General features: G+C 40.8%; 1 protein-coding gene across 7 annotated transcripts in view; it reads right to left on the bottom strand.

Moving 5' to 3' along the window:
• The window catches only part of DTNA (dystrobrevin alpha), a 197,861-nt gene extending 181,286 nt beyond the window's left edge, over positions 1–16,575 (bottom strand). For 5 of the 7 annotated variants that reach the window (XM_037154482.2, XM_037154480.2, XM_037154491.2 and 2 more), the window contains exon 1: positions 16,555–16,575. In XM_037154482.2, the coding sequence (XP_037010377.2) occupies positions 16,555–16,562 (8 nt within the window). In that variant the 5' untranslated portion in view covers positions 16,563–16,575. The remainder of the gene's footprint in view (positions 1–16,554) is intronic. The other 2 variants (XM_037154489.2, XM_053664259.1) reach the window with 1 other exon arrangement.
• Positions 16,576–20,313: the final 3,738 nt, after the last annotated feature.

Below are 20,313 nucleotides of genomic sequence, written 5' to 3'. Positions count from 1 at the left end.
AATCAGCTGAGAGTCTTACTGGAACCCCTTTGTAGGCAACTATCTGCTTTTAAGATTCTCTCTTTACCCTTAAACTATGACATTTTTATTACGGTGTGTCTTGGTGTGGTCCTTTCTGTGTCCATCTTCTTTGGCACTCTCAGTTTTCTGGACTTGCATGTCTATTTCCTTCACCAAATTAGGAAAGTTTTCTTTCATTATTTTTTCAAATAAGTTTTCTATTTCTTGCTCTTTCTCTTCTCCTGCTGGTACCTCTGTGATTTGAATATTGGTATGTTTGAAGGTATCCCAGAAGTTCCTTAGCCTATCCTCATTTTTTGGATTCTTTTTTTCTTCTTGTTGTTCTGATTGAATGTGTTTTTCTTCCTTATGTTCCAAATCATTTATTTGGTTCTTCGCTTCATCCACTTCATTGTTGATTTCGTATAAATTTTTCATTTATTTCACTTAGTGTAACCTTCAGTTCTGCTTGGGTCTTTTTTATGCTGTTGAAGTACCTAATCAGTTCCTTGTGCATCCTAAAAAAACAGTGTTTTGAACTCTGCAACTGATATCACTTATCTCCATTTTGTTTAGCTATTTCTCTGGAGTTTTTTTTGTTCTGTTCATTTGGGCCATATTTCTTTGCCTCCTCAATTTGGTAGCCTCCCTGTGTTTGTTTCTTCATATTAGGCAGAGCTCCCTGTCTTAGTAGCATATCCCATTGTAGATACATGCAGCAGTAAGCAGGATGGAGCTGAGCCTTAGGTAATCACCATGGTGGAGCAAACTGTGTGAATCAGGTTGATGGACTCTCAGATATGGTGTTGCTGTTCTGTGGCTCTGAGTGGGGGGGGGGGCTCAGAAAGAAGACAATGGCTGCTGCCTGGTCTCTGGAGTTTTGTCTGGGAGGAAGCTGTTTCCCACTTGCCCAGATGCCAGACACTTCAGTTCCTCAGTTATTCCCTGTGTGTCACTGGTGCCATTCCAGTTGCTGCCCAGGTGCTGGAGCCCAGAGGGAGTGAGTCTGTGTAAGTCCTAAGTCAGTTGTGGGCCCTTTAGGAGGAGACACCTGAGAATCCCACATTTTCTTCTGTTGCCCCAAGTCCCACTGGTTTTGATATGATTGTTTCAAAAGATTCCATTTATTTTTATAGACAGAAGGGAAGGGAGGAAGAAAGAAAGGGAGAGCAACATCAATGTATGGTTGCCTCTCGTGCACCCCTACTGGGGACCTGGCCCACAACCCAGGCATGTGCTCTGACTAGGAATCAAACTGGCAACCCTTTGGTTCACAGGCCCATGCTCAATCCACTGAGCTACATCAGGGCCCCACTGGTTTTTATAGCCAGGAGTTACAGGGACTTATTTTCCTTGTGCTGAAACACTGGGTGGGTAGTTTGGCATGGGGCTGGGAATCCCTTGCTCCAGAGCTGTCTCTCTTGATTTTTATCCAGCACACGTAGCTGTGGGATTCCTGTTCCACATCTCTGCATTTCCGTCCCTTCTACTCATCTGCATGAATGTGGCTTCTTTAATTTCTTTGTTGTCGGACTTCCACACAGCTTGATTTTCTAATAATTCTGGGTGATATTTGTTTTGTACTTTAGTTGTAATTTTTGCTGTGGTTGTGTGAGGTGAGCCATGTTTACCTACCCCTCCATCTTTACTGGGCCTTTACATGCATTCCTAATAGATGGTGACAATTTATAACTACCACTCTCATATGTTAAAGTAAAATATTAGACACTGCTTTGTATATGTGTTCTGTTGCTCTGGAATTATGATAATAAATTTTAAAAAGAAATAATTCCATTAAAAATTCTTTGCTATATAATGCTTTTATACAAGCCCAGATTTATAGGTAATAAGGTCATTAGTAACTTTTATTGGGATTAGAAAGCACAGCAGTTTCTTTTTAGATGCTGGCTTGAAAACTGAAATCGGTGTACTATCCCCGCTGTTTCTCCATTAGGAATGGGATAGCTCTACTAAACCTAAACCAAGGCCAGGGTCAGTAATCCTCTGGCTGAATGTCCACATCGGACTGGTGGAGTGGTTTTCTTGCCTGTCATGCATGCCTCTCCCCTCCTTCCATCAGAAACACTCTTTCATATGGGGAACCTATTTCACATATTTTTGATGGAGCTGACCTTGTCGTTTGCAATCCTCTTCCCTCACCACTTAAGCTACAGATACCAAGGTCTTCCACTCATCTAACTACAGTGAATGGGAAAGCCATTTGATGCCAGCCAGGCCATTAACCATTTCCCTCAGGCCTTTCTGCACAGCTACCAGGGAAGATGTACTTTTTCTGCCAGTAGATTATGGGCTTTGGAGTCTTGGCCTATATTATGCACAGCTTGTAGGGCTCTGTCTGAACGTTCATCAGCCCACATGTCAGTGTGCAGGGGGCATCTTTCCCAATCTCCCTTTAGGTGTCTCTCAGAGCTCCCAGGACTTGACTCTGGAGCTTGGTCAGGTGCAGCAGTTCCCCCAGAACATATTTTAGTATTTGTATAAAATTCATTCTACTCTTTGGATTTATCAGAATTTATTTAGGAGAGTAATTATGAAAAATCAGATTAAGAGACAGCTGGAAAAAGATACAAGGTGATTTAGAAGGGAAGATAAAAAGAGAAGCATATGTAGTTCAAGAGAAGACGCAGCAAAGTTACCCAGAAGGAGTGATAGAAAAAGAATACTGAAGAGATACATACAACCTATGGAGAAAGATGAATAAACTGAGACAAATAACAAACTAATATTTGCAATTTCATTCTCCATACTTCAGTGAATTCCATTATTGAAATGAATGAAAAAGCTTCATGTGGTGAATACCTACTACATAAACTGACCCACAATATCAAAATATCCCTTTCCTGGGACCCTTCTGGCAGATACTCCACAGGCAGGGACCACTCGTCTGCATTTCAGGGGTTCCCATTTATGACAGCACTGAGGGTTTCCCTGGAGTAAACCTGGGAGGTGTTACCCGAGTGCCACACCTCATACCGGTCAATTCTTCATCAGGCCATTGCATTCTGTCTATAGCCTCACAGTGTCACATGGAATGGAGACACTGGAGAAACCATTATATGATGGTGAATAATACACAGGAAGGGGAGTGACACAGGAGCCCGTGAACGAGGAACGAAAGCATTTGAAAGGATAGCTGCACATGAATAATGGCGAGCAGGTGTTCTGCCTTTACTGAAACTGCCACAGTGTGCTTTTGCCAGGTGAAACATTAGGAGGGACCTCCTGATACAATATTAAAATTATGGCTTATAAGTAATGTGAGGCAGAGAGGCATTAGCATTTTATGTTGTTCACTAGAAATAAAAAGTGTTTTTGGAGGACATTGGCCACCCATATTGAATATGTATACATCGATAGTTTACATTCCCTTGCATTTTATTTACAGCCTCACAGTGACATGTGATGTGGAGAAACTTGTATGTCTATTTCTCTTACACATACACTGAGCTGAGAGAAACCCTAAGTTACACATTAGATCCTGTGGTTTGAATTGTCCACCCTTACTTGCAGCAATAATATCCACAGTGTTAAACACAAACACTATTTGTTTTAACCATTTCAGGATTTATGGTATCTTTAGTAACATTATAGATAAAAAATGAGCAAAATATTTTCTATTCACTTGTAATCCCACCAACCACAGTTAACACTTTTTTTGTATTTACTTATTTATACCTGCTTCCATGTAAAAATATAGCTTGATTTAAAAACAAATTGTTACTTTTTAAAAGACAGCCTTTCCCATATTCTAAGAGAGGCTACAGGCTTCATGACCATCTTTGAGATTGTCCCTCACCACGTTTTTTTTTTTTTTTTGAATAAACCTTAATGGGCCCTATTGGTTATGTATAGTCTAGCCTGGAAGAGAGAGGCAGAGAGAACTGAAAATAAGACAAACAGAAAATGCCATGTTGATTATGGATTGTAGAGTTGGAAGATTATGAGTTATTAACTTGAGTGCGGAAGGGTGTAGGGATTAGATCCTGGGAAATTGGGTGCTGAAGCTCTGAGCTGGGAAGCAAGGTCCAGCTCAAAGGGAACTCCTACCTGTAGGGGAAGCGGGTTTTAAAAGATGGTGGCCCTGGGGGAAGCAGCCAATAGGGGACCCCCTCTAAAGGGTATGACTATAGCCTAAGGCAGCAATTTTCAATTGGTTTGAGGTGGCAGGACCACAAAAAAGTTTTAAAACTTTTGCAGTACTTGACTCTTTCGTCAGGGGCACTGACCTCTTCTCTTCTCCCTTAGATTGTCAAAAAAAAAAAAAGATAATAGTCAACTCAACAATAGCTGTTTAGTATGAATGAATCAGAAATTATACCTATTTTTTTGGCCAGATAGGCACAATATCTATTTTTTGGTGTGTTGTAGAATTTTAGTCATTAGTTTGTATGTGCTGTGAGATGAAAAAGGTTGAAAATCTCTGGTCTAAGTCCATGTCTGCTATCCCCATCCCCTCGCCAGTGATGCCAGGAAGACGGGAAGGAAAATCTGTCAGGGGAAGTAGTGGACTGTGCAGTGTGACCATTAATTTTATGTGTCGAATTGAGTGGGCCATGAGTGCCCAGATATTCCATTAATCGATATCCTGGGTGTGTCAGTGAGGGGGTTTCTGGATCAGGTCAGCATTTGAATTGGTAGATTTAGTAAAGCCATCTGAGTGAGTCTCATCCAACTTATTGAATGCCTGAATCAAACTGAACTCTGAGCAGGAGAAAAATTGCTGTCTGCCTACTGGCTTTTGATCTGCGGCATGGGTCTTCTCTTGCCTTCAGACGCAGACTGAAACTTACTTCACCACCTCTTTGGTTCTTGGATCTTCAGGCTGCAGATCTAGGGACTTCTCAACCTCCCTCATTGTGTGAGACAATTATTTATAGTAAATCTCTTTCTATACATACCCTATTGGTTCTGTTTTTCTGGTGAACTCTGGCTAATACAGGCAGTGGCCCTCAAAAATGTATGTTCACCAAGAAACTGAGAATGTGACCTTATTTGGAAATAGAGTCTCTGTGGATGTGGTTAGTGAAGGACTAAGATGAGATCATACTGCACTAGGGTGGTCCCTAAATCCAACGACTGGTATCATCGTAGAGGAGGAGGGGGCATAGAGGGGCACACACACAAGGGGAAGGCCATGTGAAGATGGGGGCAAAGGATGGAATGATGCGGCCATAAGCCAAGGAAGCCAGTGATTGCTGGAGCCCCCAGAAGCTGGGGAGAGGCTGGAAGGATTCTTCCCTGAAGACTTCAGAAGGAGCATGGCCCTGCCAACACTTTGATTGCAGGTCTCTTTCCTCCAGAACTATGAGAGAATAAGTATCTGTTGTGTTAAGTCACTAACACAACACTGCAGTAGATAATTACGGGAGCCTGGGAAACTTAATACATGGAGTGTCTGAGAATGGTCTCTTCACTCAAAAAAAAAAAAAAAAAAAAAAGAGGCTCACAGAGAGAAACCAAGAAGTTGGAACATGAGGAAATGACAAACAGTTCTGTACGGCTGCATGGTGAGTCAAGGTCCTTAAGAAGAGTCTGAACAGGTTGTCAGGCTCAACTCGCCATCACCAGAAGCATTGAAAAGCAGCAATGGGACTGGGTTAAAGGAATCATAAGTCAAGAAGCAAAACCATTCCCTGAAAATAGGGTTCTGTTCTCTTTCCACACGCTGCAGGTGATGGGGTCCCTTTTCTGCAAGCGCCGGCCAAAGTGATTTGTCTGCTTCCTGTGCGGTGATAACCAGCATTTCCCGGGGCTGCTGCGCGGCCCCTGCCTCTGCTGCCCCGGCGCTTCCCACGACTCACACTCACTGTGGGGCAGTGCCAGCATGGACCGTCATCCCCCCACGCTGCCTGCTACCCCCAGCACTCTCTGCTTCATACAATCAGAACTTCGGTGCACACTTTGGTGGACTTTTTGTATACTCTAAGTCCAGTCCTGAACTAGTGTCTTTCCCACCAAGGTTATCTTTCAAAGGGGGACTTTTAAAAGTTAAATTTACTTTTCAGGAACTATTTGTCTCCCTTCTCACAATCGACATCCCTAGATGTGTCCGGTCCACATCCTTAGGACCCAGGGAGTTCAGACAAGACTCTGGGAGAAATGAATAGCCACGATTTGCCACCTGGTCAGCATGCTTATATGGTATGTCTGCATTTTAATAGGGACCTTTTGGAGATGCAGAGGGCTGCTGATGTAGGTTTTTTCGGACAAAGGAGCATAGTGACCTGAGAGGAGATGATCTTTTAACATCTCATCCACTTTGAATTCAGGGTTCACTCCTTGCTGACTGCATGACCTTGGGCAAGTTGGTTAACCTTCTGAACCCTAATTTCATCATCTAAAAATGAGGATAATAGTAGTACCTACTTAATCAAAAAGTGGTAAGTATTAAACAGGCAACGCATAGAACATACCTTACGTGGAGTCCAGTGCAGAATAACTGTGGCCCTCATCATTTCAGAGCAGGTTTTCTTAACTTTGGAACCACTGACACCTCAGGACAGAGAAACTCTTTCTTTTAGGAGACTCTTCTGAGAGGTGTGGGGTGTTCAGCAGAAGCATTCCAAACCCCCTGTCCCTGCGGCATGACGACCGGACATTTCTGCAGCTACTGTCAAACGCCTCCTGGGGGGCAGACTGTCCCTGGTTACAGTCAGGTGGAAAGTTTGGACACCTCCCAAGAAATGGTCCTGGATGATTTTCTCTCCTGACTACGTACGTGTAGGGCAGACTCCACACACGTGATTTTTCTTATGAGTAATGACATTTTTCTTTTCTTTTGTAAAAAAGATTTTATATATTCACCTTTGTTGGGGGGAGAAAGGAAGAGAAACATCAATGTGCAAGAGATACATCAATAGGTTGCTTCTTGCACGTCCCCTGGCCTGGCCCATAACCCAGGCATGTGCCCTGACTGGGAATCGAACCAGCAACCTTTCAGTTTGCAGGCTGATACTCAACCCACTGAGCTACCAGCCAGGGCAATTTTTCTTATTTAAATAAGAAACAATCATTTTTTTCTCCAAGCACTAAGTGTGTATCTTGTCTGGGGCACTGTCCTGGTGGGCCCGGGAAGGGGAAGTCACGGCAGGACATGAGGATGGGGTTTGGCAGCTGAACTACCTTCCGGTGCTGACAGTTGTTTGATGCGTCATTTTTCTCGTTAACAATTCATGTGAATTGTACTTTCATCTCAACTGTATATTCATTACTGTTTTCAGAAAAATGTAATCTCCCCCTCCTCCTTTGCTTGAGTGAAATATTTTAACAAGGGGCAACATTTCCTCCTGGGATTCTGAAGTCTGGCCATGCAACTGAGTAGCCTAGTTAAAACAGAATGGCGTCACCAGGATGCACTGCGAGTTGTTGTTGGTGTCTTCCTCAGACAGGATCAGGTATTTCTTTTTATTTTATGGGTTAATTTCATCGTCCAGCTAAAGTCCTCTTACTCTACCCATTTTCACTTTGCTTCTTTGTACATTGCTTTTTAAAACCATGTTTTTTCAACATGGTTTTAATCAATTAAAAACCCAGTTTTTTCAAAAGGGAGGGAAATGTTTCAGAATCCTTAAGAAATCAACTTGAAGAAATCATACTATCAAAGAATGAAGCAAACACTGTAATGTTTTTCTAAAAACACTGAACAATGAGTCATAAGCATTTGGAAAAAGCTGTTTGGGAGCGTGAGGCCTAGCAGACTCTTTGCTCTGTGTTCTGTAAAACTGTATCAAAGATGTTAGGGTCCAGCCTTGGCTTGTGTGGCTCCGTGGATTGAGCTCAGAATACTGGTTCGATTCCCAGTCAGGGCACATGCCTGGGTTGCAGGCCAGTTCCCAGCAGGGGATGCACGAGAAGCAACCACACATTGATATTTCTCTCCCAGTCTTCCCTTCCCCTCTAAAGATAAATAAATCAAATCTTTAAAAAAAAGAATAAGAATAAAAAAGTTAAAAAATATTAGGGTCCAGTCCCATTGCTTCTCCAGTTATTCCCTGGAGCCCTATCAGAACATAGGAAAAGACATTATCTTTATGATTTAATGAGCTACTTCTGAGAAAGCTAGTGTTTCACCAGCCCATTAGAAACGTCTGGGATGGCCAGGGCAGAATTAAAGCTGGGGTTGCCCAGCTGAAACTAATGTCAATGTTTCTATTATTCATTGATGTTCTTCAGACTCTGGGACACACCTCCACTGGTTACTAGGCAACCACAGCTTAGTCGGTTAGTATATACATTAGGCACAAACTTTATGTGTGAATATGAAAGGGATCTGAATATTTTAATGAGAAGGCAATCATTAGCTGAACTGGACTATTATCTTTGTTATTAGGTAAGACAAAATATGAGGGCCTTAAGCCTCTTCCAGAAAGTGGATTAATAATATTTTACTGAAAAGCATTTGTGCTTACAGGTGATGACCCCACACACAACAGCCTCAGAGCTGGACGATATGGGAAATGTCAGTCATTTTTATCAGATGGAGGAATTCCTGTTAAAAACTGAGTTACAGCAGTGATTTACAAGCCCTGCTTCTTTGGTCCTCTCACTCCTAGTACTGCAGGATGGGAGAATCCAGGAGAGAATAGGAAGGTTTTCCTATTAGGTTAATTTTACCATTGTGCTTAACGTTTGCTGATGTTTCTTGCCAAAGAAGAATTCAAGGTGCTTCCTGGATTTCCTGGAAGTCTATTTCCTTTGCCAGAATGGGGAAGTTCTCTTTTATTATTTGTTCAAATAAGAGAGTTCCAAAGAAGATGGACCCAAGAAGGAACACACCAAGGAACATCATCATGACATTAGCCAAGAGAAAAATGAAGGAGAGAATCCTAGAAGCAGCAAGAGGTAAGGGGACAGTCACCTACAAAGGAGTTCCCACCAGACTGTCAGCGAATTTCTCAAAAGAGACCTTACAGGCAAGAGGGGGCTGGAAAGAAGTATTCCAAGTCATGAAATCCAAAGACCTACAACCAAGATTGCTCTATCCAGCAAAGTTTTCATTTAGAATGGAAGGACAGATAAAGTGCTTCTCAGATAAGATCAAATTCAAGGAGTTCATCATCACCAAGCCCTTATTATATGAAATGTTAAAGGGACTTACCTAAGAAGAAGAAGATAAAAAAGATGAACAGTGAAAGGACAGCAAACTCACAGTTATCAACAACCACACCTAAAACAAAAGCAAACTAAGAGGACAGCTACATCAGGAGTGGAAACATAGAAATGAAGATCTCAAGGAGGGTTAGCAACAGGGGAGTGGGAGATGGAGAAGGGTGGAGAAGGTACAGAAAATAAGTAGCATAGACAGTAGATAAAAAATAGATAGGGGGAGGGTAAGAATAGCAGGGAAAATATAGAATCTAAAGAACTTGAGACACGTGGTCATGAACTAAAGGGGGGGAATGGTGGGGGAGGGGTGCGCAGGGTGGAGAGGAACGGAGGGAGGAAATAGAACAAATGTAATGGCATAATCAGTAAAAAATATATTAAAAAAAATAATTCAAGGTGCTGTGGAAATGTGGCGGGGACTCAGGAAGTGACATGCTTAGCCTTTCCTGGGGTGGCACTGTTGGCCGTGGAGGAGGGATGTGAACTGAGGGGCTACATCTGTGGTCGTGCATAATGGGGATGTGGTCTACGGAACTGAAGTCATGAGAGACTCGTTTGCTGTGGCTAAACGGGAAGGGTGTAGCTTTATCTGGAATGGTAATAAGGGTGTTTTTTCTCTCTAAATGTGCCTTTTGTAGATGTTACCACCCTGGGAAGGAATTCAACTTCAGAAGAGGAACCATGTGATGCTAAAGTTTATATATATTAGTAAGGAATGGTATAATCATAAAAACCTGTTCTTAGAAAAAGACAGCCACCTTATTTAGCTACACAATGGAATAAAAAATGCATGTATTTATTTGAGTCTGAAAGCATATTATAAACATGTATAATCACTGTAAAATTTCTAGCCCACTGTTATAGAATTGGTAGGAATTAACAGAATCGAGAGGTCCATTATTTTTCTGCTTTAATGATTTGAAAGCATCATATTCAAAGTTTAAGATTTTGCTAAAATGAACTATACAAAAATGAACTCATGGTTAAAATACAAGCTAAAACAATAAACTGTCACTCATATGAACATAGTAACATTAAAGCACATTATTAACTTTTGTGGAACCCGCCCAAATCCTTAACTTTTCATAAAGAAACATTGCTCCCTCCATTCCTGTGTTGTTTGCAGTTTTAAAAATCACACTTAGATCAACATGACTAGCATTGTGCAAACTCTTCTGGGCGAACAAAGGGGAAATTGACCAACTCAACACGGCAGGGGCATAACCTAGGAATGTGAATGGGATTCTTATTTTTTAAAGAGGCTGTATACCTGTCCTACTCTAAGATAGACACAGCAGTGTACATATGCTTATATACTCATACTTGTAAAAATTCTTTTTCAGTTCTGTATTGTTAACAAGTGATCTATATACCAGCAGTAGACCAAAGACATAGGTATGTTGTCTTTTTGTTTTAATATATCAAGTATTTATGGAACAGGCTGTTTGACATTTTTTAAAGTAGTGACTATGTCACAATTAGTTTAGATGCCATTTTTGGCATCACATTATGGTGGTCCTTGCCTGGATTATTTGGTATACCCACTAAAGGGCTGTTTGGGTTGCACACAATCAGATATTCACAGTCACGCACACAAGACAGTAAGCAGGATGTGGGCAGGAAGGCATTTCTGCTTTAGCCATATGTCCAGCAACCAGCAAAGCTCTTGATATTTACTTAATTCTTAAAAAGTACTTGATGAATAGTAAATCTTCTATTTCTACATACTATAAATAAAATCAAAATCAATCTTATTTTCCCAGTCTTTGCTCCATAGACTCAAAACTTCTCTTGGGGTAAAATAAGATTGAGAATATAGAAATATTGGCTTGTTTGTTGTATGGCGGAGAGTACCTAGGAGGTAGAAGACTCAGATAGGTCCTTATTGTGGTTTTGTTGTTAATTATTGGGGTAGTTCTTAACCTTTTTGGGCCTCAACTTACTCACATGTAAAATTAGGTGCCTGCTATGGTCTGAATGTTTGTGTCCCCCTCCAATTCATATGTTGAAATCCTAATGCCCAACGCGATAGTATTAGGAGGTGAAGACGTTGGGAAGTGGTTAGGTCATGAGTGTGGAGGCTTTACGTGTGTGACTGGTGCTCTTAGAGACTGCACAGAGCTCCCTGTCTGCTTCCACCATGTGGGTGCAGCTATGAACCGGGAGGAGGGCTCGCACCGGTACACTGCCACGCGGGCACCTCGATCTTGTACCTCAGCCTCCATAACCGTGAGAAATGCATTTCTTTCTTTTATAAGCTGCCCAGTCTTGGGTATTTTGTTACATCAGCCCTAATGGACTAAGAGAAGGGGCTAGGATAGACTTTCTGAAATATCCCTTCTGGTGCCTAATAATTCTAATCTGTGGCAAATTTAACTAGAATATTACTTAGAACAATTATACTTTATTTATCTGAAGTTTCTTGGTGCTTAGCACAGAGCCAGCAAACCTGAGAGATGTGTAATATATATATATTTAAAAATAAACAAATGAATGATCACTACAGGTATAAATGTGTCCTAAGCATCATCAGAATATTTCACAAAAGGAAGGAATCCTTCTATATGGATACTGGTTTTTTTTTGCAATTAAAAGGAAGTCAGAAGATAGCTCTTTTGGAAAATTTTGAGTTTTATTCATATTAACTATTAGTCTTATACATGGCATTTGAATCATGTAATTAAAAAATTTAGAACATATTTATGCACTCTCTTAAGAAATACTAATAGTATCACTATGTCTAGGGAAATTTTTATTTTGTATCCTACACAAGTCCTTTCATAATTAGTCATAAATATTTGTTTCACAAATATTCTTAAAGAGAAAAAAGAAAGAAAGACAGAATCCTTGCCTTAAAACTTCCATCTCTAGTGGTGATTCTAGATGATATTCAGCCCTAAAATTCTATCAGTCTACAGTTTAGACATCATCATTTCCAGGCGTATGCTCACATCAATAAATTAGGTTTTTGCATAAATAAGTCTCAGAGCCCCAAGGTGCTACATCTTTTAAACTCTTATTGCATATAAATAGTGCTAATTTTAGCATCACCCTAAACATAAATGTATTGGCCAATGAGAAAAAGATCTGTAGACTTATAAATAGCTTACTCCTCAGGAAATATTTTAAATAGAAAGTTCTTGCATTATCTTCCATGCATATTTTTATAGGATTAAATTGGAAACTCTTTCAGAGGAGCAGTTTGCTTGCATTGAAAAGAAATAGCTCAACCTTCTCGTTCTGTTACAAGAAATAAGACATTGGCAAGTTATCTAAAGTCTTGGAACCCTAGTTTTCTTACCCAAATAAGGAGGAAAATAATAGCTAACTGGAGGGGTTACTAAGAACATTAAGTGAGATAATGTCTGTGTGGAGCACCTGCTTCGGTGCTCTGCCCAGATGTTCCCTGTAAGGTCCCTTTTCCCCGACGGACTCCGCTCCTGGTGGCTGCAGTGTTAAAATCTTTGGCACACTGAAGCCACTCAGCTTCTCTCAAAATATGGCCCTTCATACTTCACCCAGCCCCCAAAAGGAGAGCACTTTGAGCCTGGTGCAGCAGATTCAAAGATAAACAAAACAAAACAGAAAAACTTGTTCTTGATGAAAATTTCAGAGGAAAGACAGACAGACAAGATGAGAAATGCCAGCATCAGCCTGTGAGTGATTGAATGAGATTGCTTTTCTTTCCATTGTTCACAATAGGAACTGATATTCTAGAAAGGTCCTGAAGGGTTGTGTGAATTCAGAGACAGGACTGACAACTGTGGACTCAGGAGGGGTTTGACAACGACCTCACCAAAACCGTAACAATGACTAGGATAGTTCAGGTCACGGAAGAGCGCATGCCTGCGTGCCTGTGGGTGAGCAGGGTCTGGAGAGGGGGCGAGCCGTGAGGAGCGTCTCGGGGGAAGAGCCAGCATAAGCAAAAGTGAAGCCATACAGAGTGTGGCTTAGCGAAGGTAAATCATTCCTACGTTACCAAAGGTCAACTGAGGAGCAGAAAAGAAGATAGTGAGTCTCGAGAGATACGTTGTTGTGTTATGACATGTGGAGAAATACAGGACACAGGTTTTGCTCTGTAGTTGATGGGGCAGCCAACACCGGCTCTGAGATAGAAGTGGGTGGTGGTAACTAGGTCATATTGGCTACTGTTGGTTAGACACCTACTATGTATCAGGGACTTCATATTGTTGTTTGGTATATTATTTTCTAGTTCTCACAACAAATTAGACATATCTTTTCAGGTGGGAAATCTGATGCCCTGAGAGTTTAAGTAACTTGCTGTTCAGGATTACACATTTCTAAATTAAGCAAATGGTGTGAAAAGAGCAATAGAATACTTAGAATATTAATTTTAGAACAAACCATTAAAGAATAGAAATAATGAGATCGGAATGTAAATTAGAAAGTAGATTTGGGCAGTAATGTTTTAAAGGGAAAGGAGAGAGGGAACAATGGAGAGAGGGGATTTGTATTCAAAGCAAGGCCATTCAAGGTTTTTGGCAAGCCCTCTTAGTACAGGTGTATTCTGGAATGACTTAAGTTTGTTAATAATAAACAGTGTTGCCTCTGTGTTTTAAAACTATTTGTTGACTATACTACATGAGAGACAGTAGAGCATAATAATTAAGTGCTTGGGCTCTGAAATGGAGCAGGCTAGATTTGGATTTTCACCCTGTCTTCCTTAACCTTGGGCAGGTTATGCATTTTGGGGGGGCCCTAGTTTACTTATCTTTAAAAAGGGAGACAATATTGCCAGTGTCACGGGTTGTTTAAGCATGAAATGAAGTATATGTGTATTCAGAACTGCTTTGGTTTAAAGGAGGGACTCAGTAAACATCAGCCGGTGTTGCTGTGTGCCTTTGCTCTTATTCGCTAATCATTTATTTAAAAATCATGTACAGTGTGCCAAGCACTGGGCTTGTTTCCAGGGTTACAGTGGCGGATAACAGATGATTTCTGCCTTTAAACACATGTGATTTTTCCCAGAACATACTATGTGATTCAGCAGAAGGATGACTACATTTTGGATTAAACACTTTCCTGGACTCTTCAGGCACCAGTGATTTAAAGCCTCTATTTATAATGTTATTCATTTGTGGAAGGACTAACACTTCCACTCCTCCCCCCCCCCCCCCGCTCCTCCAATATTGCATTTAGATAGGTTCGGCTGAGTTATATTTTCTGAAGGGCGCCTCCCTTGGCCAACCAGGCAGCATCATGAACTCAGTCAGACTATTTCAGTAGTTCCCTCGTGCTCACGTGCACCAAACCGTCAGAAGTTCAGTGTTTGCGCCACTGTCCAGGACTCTCTTTCCTGCTAACTCATTAGACTTATGCGTGATGCAGTATCTATTATTAGTGGATATATTTCTCTTTCCAAGAGTATGTTTTGAAACACACGACGTCATAAAGCCTTCATAAGCTGGAGAGAAATGTTACCAATTAGAATTTTCAGTGCTGTACCGAACTATGGAAGATGTGTTTTGCAAACATCAGTTTTTTATTACATCTTAAACCACACCATAAAGCTACTTATCCTTGTCTCCTAATTTTAGATTATGGAGGGGTCCAATTAATTCTGCTCACCATGGCATTTCCACATTGTCTAAAGGATGCTCAGTAAGGTGCTGCAGGCTTAACTTTAACATTGGTTGAACAGATGAAAATTGTTGGTAGGAGGGACGCCATGTCCTTTTGAGTGCACCCACAATACATTAAAACAGACACAGGAGCAGTTATGAGGATCTCTGAGGAAAGATTGAAAAGGGAAATGTCTACACAAATAAATGAGAAGGGCATGAAAATAGCAAGGCGCTTGCATTTGAAATAACCAAGTGAAGTGCCGAAATAATTAGATGAAAAGCCACTTCAATACCAAGGAAGCCTTTTAGCATGAGTGAGATCGCTGGGACAGTGGTGAATTGTTTGCCTGTCAAAAAAAGACAGCCACTAGCATCCTGACCACTTTGCTTTCTGATACAGTCAGAATTTATCATAGGAAATCAGCAGGCTCCAAGAAGCAAACCATTACTAAAAGAAAGAGGTTGGATCCTTAATAAAATAGACCTGAGGCTATAGATTTAACAGTGAATACAGGAATGAGTGATGCCCTAAAAAGAGGTTCTTACAGCATGCATACCGAAGTTCATGAAATATGAATATTAAAAAAGTAAAATTCATCTTTGGTATGCATTTGAGCATTTCAAAGATCCCAATTTGATAAGCAAGATGGGAATATCAATAATGATTTTATTAAAAACAACAAATTTACACTACAATACTGCATAGCTTAGAAATATCTTTAAATATATCAAGTTAAAATTTTTTCAGTGTAAAAACCCAACCTTACATGTAACTTTCAATTTATTTTCTGAGAATCATTTATTTTCCTTGGGAGAAAGAGGGAATCCCTGTTTATTTTCCTTCCTATGATTTTGAGAGAAATGAATGAAGTACTGATTGGTTGTTTCCAATCTAACCGAGAAAAGCACAGACTGTAAATATTTAAAACTGAATTCAATCCAGGGAAATGCTTACACAGATGATGGAATAAAAGAACTAAATTGGGAATAGAGAATCAACCTGGAGATTAGCAGCAGCAAGAAGACCAAGGCACTACTACCCACAAGTCTCAGGGGACAAAGGGAAGAGGTGATATTACTGGAACCCACAGTTCAAGGTCACTGGGAGAAGGTGGAGGCAGCAGAGGCTGGGTTTGGGGGCTGGAAAACCCACCCACAGTGGTCGCCTCCCATGGAACCGGCGGGGTAAGAGCAGGGCAAGGAATGGAGGTGAAGGTAAACACAGGTACAGACTGGCACAGTGGGAAAGGAGAGAGCTAAGTAAGTCAATCTTCCATTTTCACTTTCTCCTCCAGAGTCAGGTTACACCAGGAAAATTGACTTATTTATATTTTTAAAGGGTACTAAGTTTAGCAACTGGGAACTACATTTACCCAACATCTTGTAAATGAATGGAATCACCATTTTAGTTCCACATACAATCCCAATAAACCAAATTTACACACCCTTAAGATTATGAGAGAATTATCCACTGTCATTTTGAAGTTAATCAAAATATAAAAGAGGCAACATTGTCTTTTGAATTAGATTTAGTCAGTGATCAACACTCTGTCAGTTGCATTGTTTTATTCAGAACTGGGAGCAGAGGTGTATTCTGATGATCTGGAAATCGCCATTGTTTGAAGTAGATAATGAAGCCACACTTTGAAAACCAGACTCAGGAGGAGGTAGAAAGACACACAATTTCCTCAATAAGACCCCCACTCAATTCCTCTATTCCTCTTTGTTCTGCTCTGAAATGACGATGGCATATTGCAGGCTAATTGCAAAATACCAATTTGCAGGCTCATGTCTTTTGAGGCATGGAAAGGTAATTATGGATGATGATGTAAAAAATACTTACCCATCCATTCTATGGCTGGGCCAAACAAAGCTTCATGTGCACATGTGAGCATGCGTGTGTGCTCAGTCGTACACAACCACTGGGAAACTGCGCCTAACCTAGACCATGCCCTACTTTCATTTAAGGATTATAAAATCTCCCCATGGGCAGCCTGGGACATGTTAGCCTTTTCTCACATGCAGACTTGTTAATGATTAAACTGCCATTAGCACCATCAAATTTTCCTCTCGTTTATAGCATTGAAACATGGTTTTCTCATTTGGGCTTATTACTCTGCTATTAAAATTTTTAATAAATTAAAAAAATTAGATGACCTTTAGCACAGAATGAAGTATTATGGCATCTGCTTAATAGAAACCAGGAGTTGTCAGGGTCATCTCTGTGTCTCACACCTCCCAGCTCACAAGATTTCTGACGGTAATAATTGAAAAATAAACAAAAGGCACAAAATGAAGTCTTTCTCTGCCTGGCCCCTCGCTGAAAGTACAAAACGCCGACAGTATTTAACCCTATTTTCTTTTCATGGAAGCAGAGAAGCACTTCAAAGAGAAATAGCCCAATGTCCATCTTCAATTCTTTGTCTCAGACACACTCACCTAAGATTCAGTGAAGAAACCGCATGAACTTTCCAAAACCATCTATTTTTTCTTCGAAATGGCAGTTGACTGTGGCATTTAAAGACTTCCCAGACACTTCATCCAGGGAATGGTAAATCCTATTTATCTGCAATGAGAAAACAGGCTTTTATTTAACCTAAGCAGCTCATACTCACATTTTTTACAGAAACAAGAATATGTCAGGACAGACATATTGGGAGCAAATTGTCTTACACTAAAAACTCATAATGATTTGTAATACTTGACTTGGAGCCTTGGTTTTCATTCACTATTAGAAATATTCAGAAAAAGAGATATTTGTGCAAGAAATCATTTTATAGATGAGGGTGGTGAGGCCCAGGGGGCAGAGTGATATGAAAGATTAAGCAGCGGGTTAGTAACAAGAGAGTGGCCTTGAATCATGAGCTCTAAACCTAGCTTGATTTAAAAAAAAATCCAGGAACAAGAAACGATGGAATCCTCCATGTACGCAAAGTAGGTGGTTTTCTGGAATAATGTGTCACTGTGATTTCTGTGGAGGCCGAGATCATGACAGCTGCGTCCAGCTTTTCCTCTACCGGTTTCAGGCTCCAACAGTTGTAAATGGACATACAACCTGAAATTATTTAATGTTCTGCATGATTTATTATGTTGTATAGTAATAACAGAAACAGTAAATTGTTGAGAAAGTTGTTAATGTTTCTTAATGAATATGAACGATCATACGCTTTTGCCGTCTGAAAGGAGTCACGTTTGAGAACTTAAAGAGATTGGTTCCCTGTCCCTCCGGCCCAGCTGCCCTGCTCACCTCCTCCCATCAGCCAGTCTTTCTCCCCAGTCCTGTCTCTCCTGCCCTCCCCGCTTTCCCTTTTACCAACACACAGGCTAACTGTCACTATTCCAGGGGCTACATGGCTAGAAGCAGCAGACATTTGAAGCTTAGAAAACCCCATGTTAAGATGAAGGGAAAAATAGGGGGCAGGGGAGATCATAGGAAATAAAGGGGAGAGAGCATGGGGTGGCAGTGGGAGAGGACAGTGAGGGGACAGGAGGAGCCTACCTCTGCACCCTGGATGCAGGGTAGAGGTGTGCTCTGACATCTCTCCAGCTCCGCCCGGTACTTTCCTCCCCCAACCGTTTTCTTTAGCACAGGTTGTCTAAAATGATCACAATGATTATTTAGCTCGCATGGTTTTAGGCATCCTATGGTTTTAGATTCTAAAAAAATTCTATTCAATAACTCTCCCTGCCTCTAGTCCAAGTTCTCAGATATATTCCTATGGCATAAGTTTTAATTTACAGCAGGTAAAGAAATTTTCATGACACTGTTAACCTTTGTTCTGCTACCATAGAATCCGACTGTCTTTCTCTGTACTTAGATTCTAGGTATATACATGAATTTGGAATTTGTGAATTAAATGTATTACTGGAACAGTAGTGTTTTCAGATTTTTTTGTTTTCTAAACTCCATGCTACTATTTTTTTTATATTGAGGTTCAGGTAAATTAGACATGCATCTGGGAATAAGTTATATATTAAAAACATTAACCCCCCCCATCAGTGCAGCTCTCTAAGCCATAGCATTAGAAAATAAATGAAAATCTTACACATTCTAATATATGCTTTTATTTATATGTAAATATATATAGTTTACACACTTAGATACACTTCTATCCAACTATATCTGGCAATAAAGAGTCACTCGAGAAATCCTTTGGTAATGGCATGGGGACCTCTTAAGATAATGTTATTGGTGGTTGCTCCTCTACCTGGCAATTTTGGAAAGGATGTTTTGCATTCAATCTTTGCCCAGGTCCCTGGGTCATCCCAGACTGCCACAGATTAGGAGGGATCTGAGACAAGGGCTCAGATAGGAACGCTGTGTTAAAGTCCCCCTTTGGGTGGCTCAGCTTGTACACCCAAACCAGGATCTATGACCCTAATGGAAGTTACGACTTGGATGATATCTTCATTGTACACTGGCTTTAGTTCTTGCTATTTCTCCTCCACCAGCAAGTGGCTCTGGTCCAGCCTGTTCCTCGCAGGCAGTGATCAAAAGCTGTTGTCTGGTCTGGAGGCAGCTCCATCCCTTGGCTTCTGTTCCCCGGAGCAGGCAGAACTGAATCATATCCACAATTCTTTTTGCTCTCGGGCCTCCCAAACTGCCACTGAATTAAAGGCATCAATCCTACTCTCCTCTCTTGCTGCAGTCCACTGGACACTGCAAAGTGAAATGCTCATGTGAACACTGGGTAGAAATAGAAAATGATACCTTTCTCTCTTTACATTCTCATTTAAATTGCCCATCAGTTATCACAACCTAGTCTGACTAATGTGCGAGTAGAAATGAAAATTTAGTGTCATGGAATAAAATAAAATACTTCCTCCTTTATCTAGTTTCCTAAAGAGCGTTCCATTCATGTGCAAATGGGAGTCAGGAAGCAATACCTTCCCATGGAGTCCACAGGAGAAGGAAGAATCTTACTCATTTGGAGTTGCCGTATGTTAGGCATGTAGGTTGAACAGGCGTTGCAGGAGGTAGATTTCTGCTTAATAAAAAACGCTCCTTAATGTAGAGCATACAAAAATCAAAGGGACCACCTAAGAAAGACTAATTGTCACACTAGTGGTATCGATTAAGTAAAAGATGGCCAATCATTTCTCACGGTGGGATGCAGTCGAGCATGAGGATGGTGTAAGGAGTCACCCCAACTGAGACTCTGTGAGAGTCAGCCACATATTAGATTAGAGTGGAGTTCATATTCCCACGTTTATTTATATTTATGTCTTTACTCATATTCCCATCTAAAACAGCTCTCCTCTCTCGCTCTCCACTGCTCGCCTGCTGTGTCATTTTGCACAGCACTTCCACCACTTATCCGTTGTCCTGCACATGGGAGCATGAGCTCCACAAGGGCAGGAACTTGATCTAGCCTTTTACCCCTCATGATTAGAGCAATGCCTGACCAATAGTAGGCCTGTGGTAGTATTTACTGCATAAATAAATAAATATTTTAGTCCTCTTTTCTTAAACATATTTGATCTAATTTCCTCTTTCTAACCCCCATGAGTTTGCCCCATACTGAAAATAATTTCATGGCACTGGAAAAAATGGAAAACATGAGTAGGCATTTTATCTGCTTTCATCGTTATGTAAAAATAG

Source organism: Artibeus jamaicensis, unplaced genomic scaffold (assembly GCF_021234435.1).
Source record: "Artibeus jamaicensis isolate MK-2021 breed Jamaican fruit bat unplaced genomic scaffold, CSHL_Jam_final contig_354, whole genome shotgun sequence".
Classification (NCBI taxonomy): Eukaryota; Metazoa; Chordata; class Mammalia; order Chiroptera; family Phyllostomidae; genus Artibeus; species Artibeus jamaicensis.
This window is presented reverse-complemented; position numbering and strand designations above follow the sequence as displayed.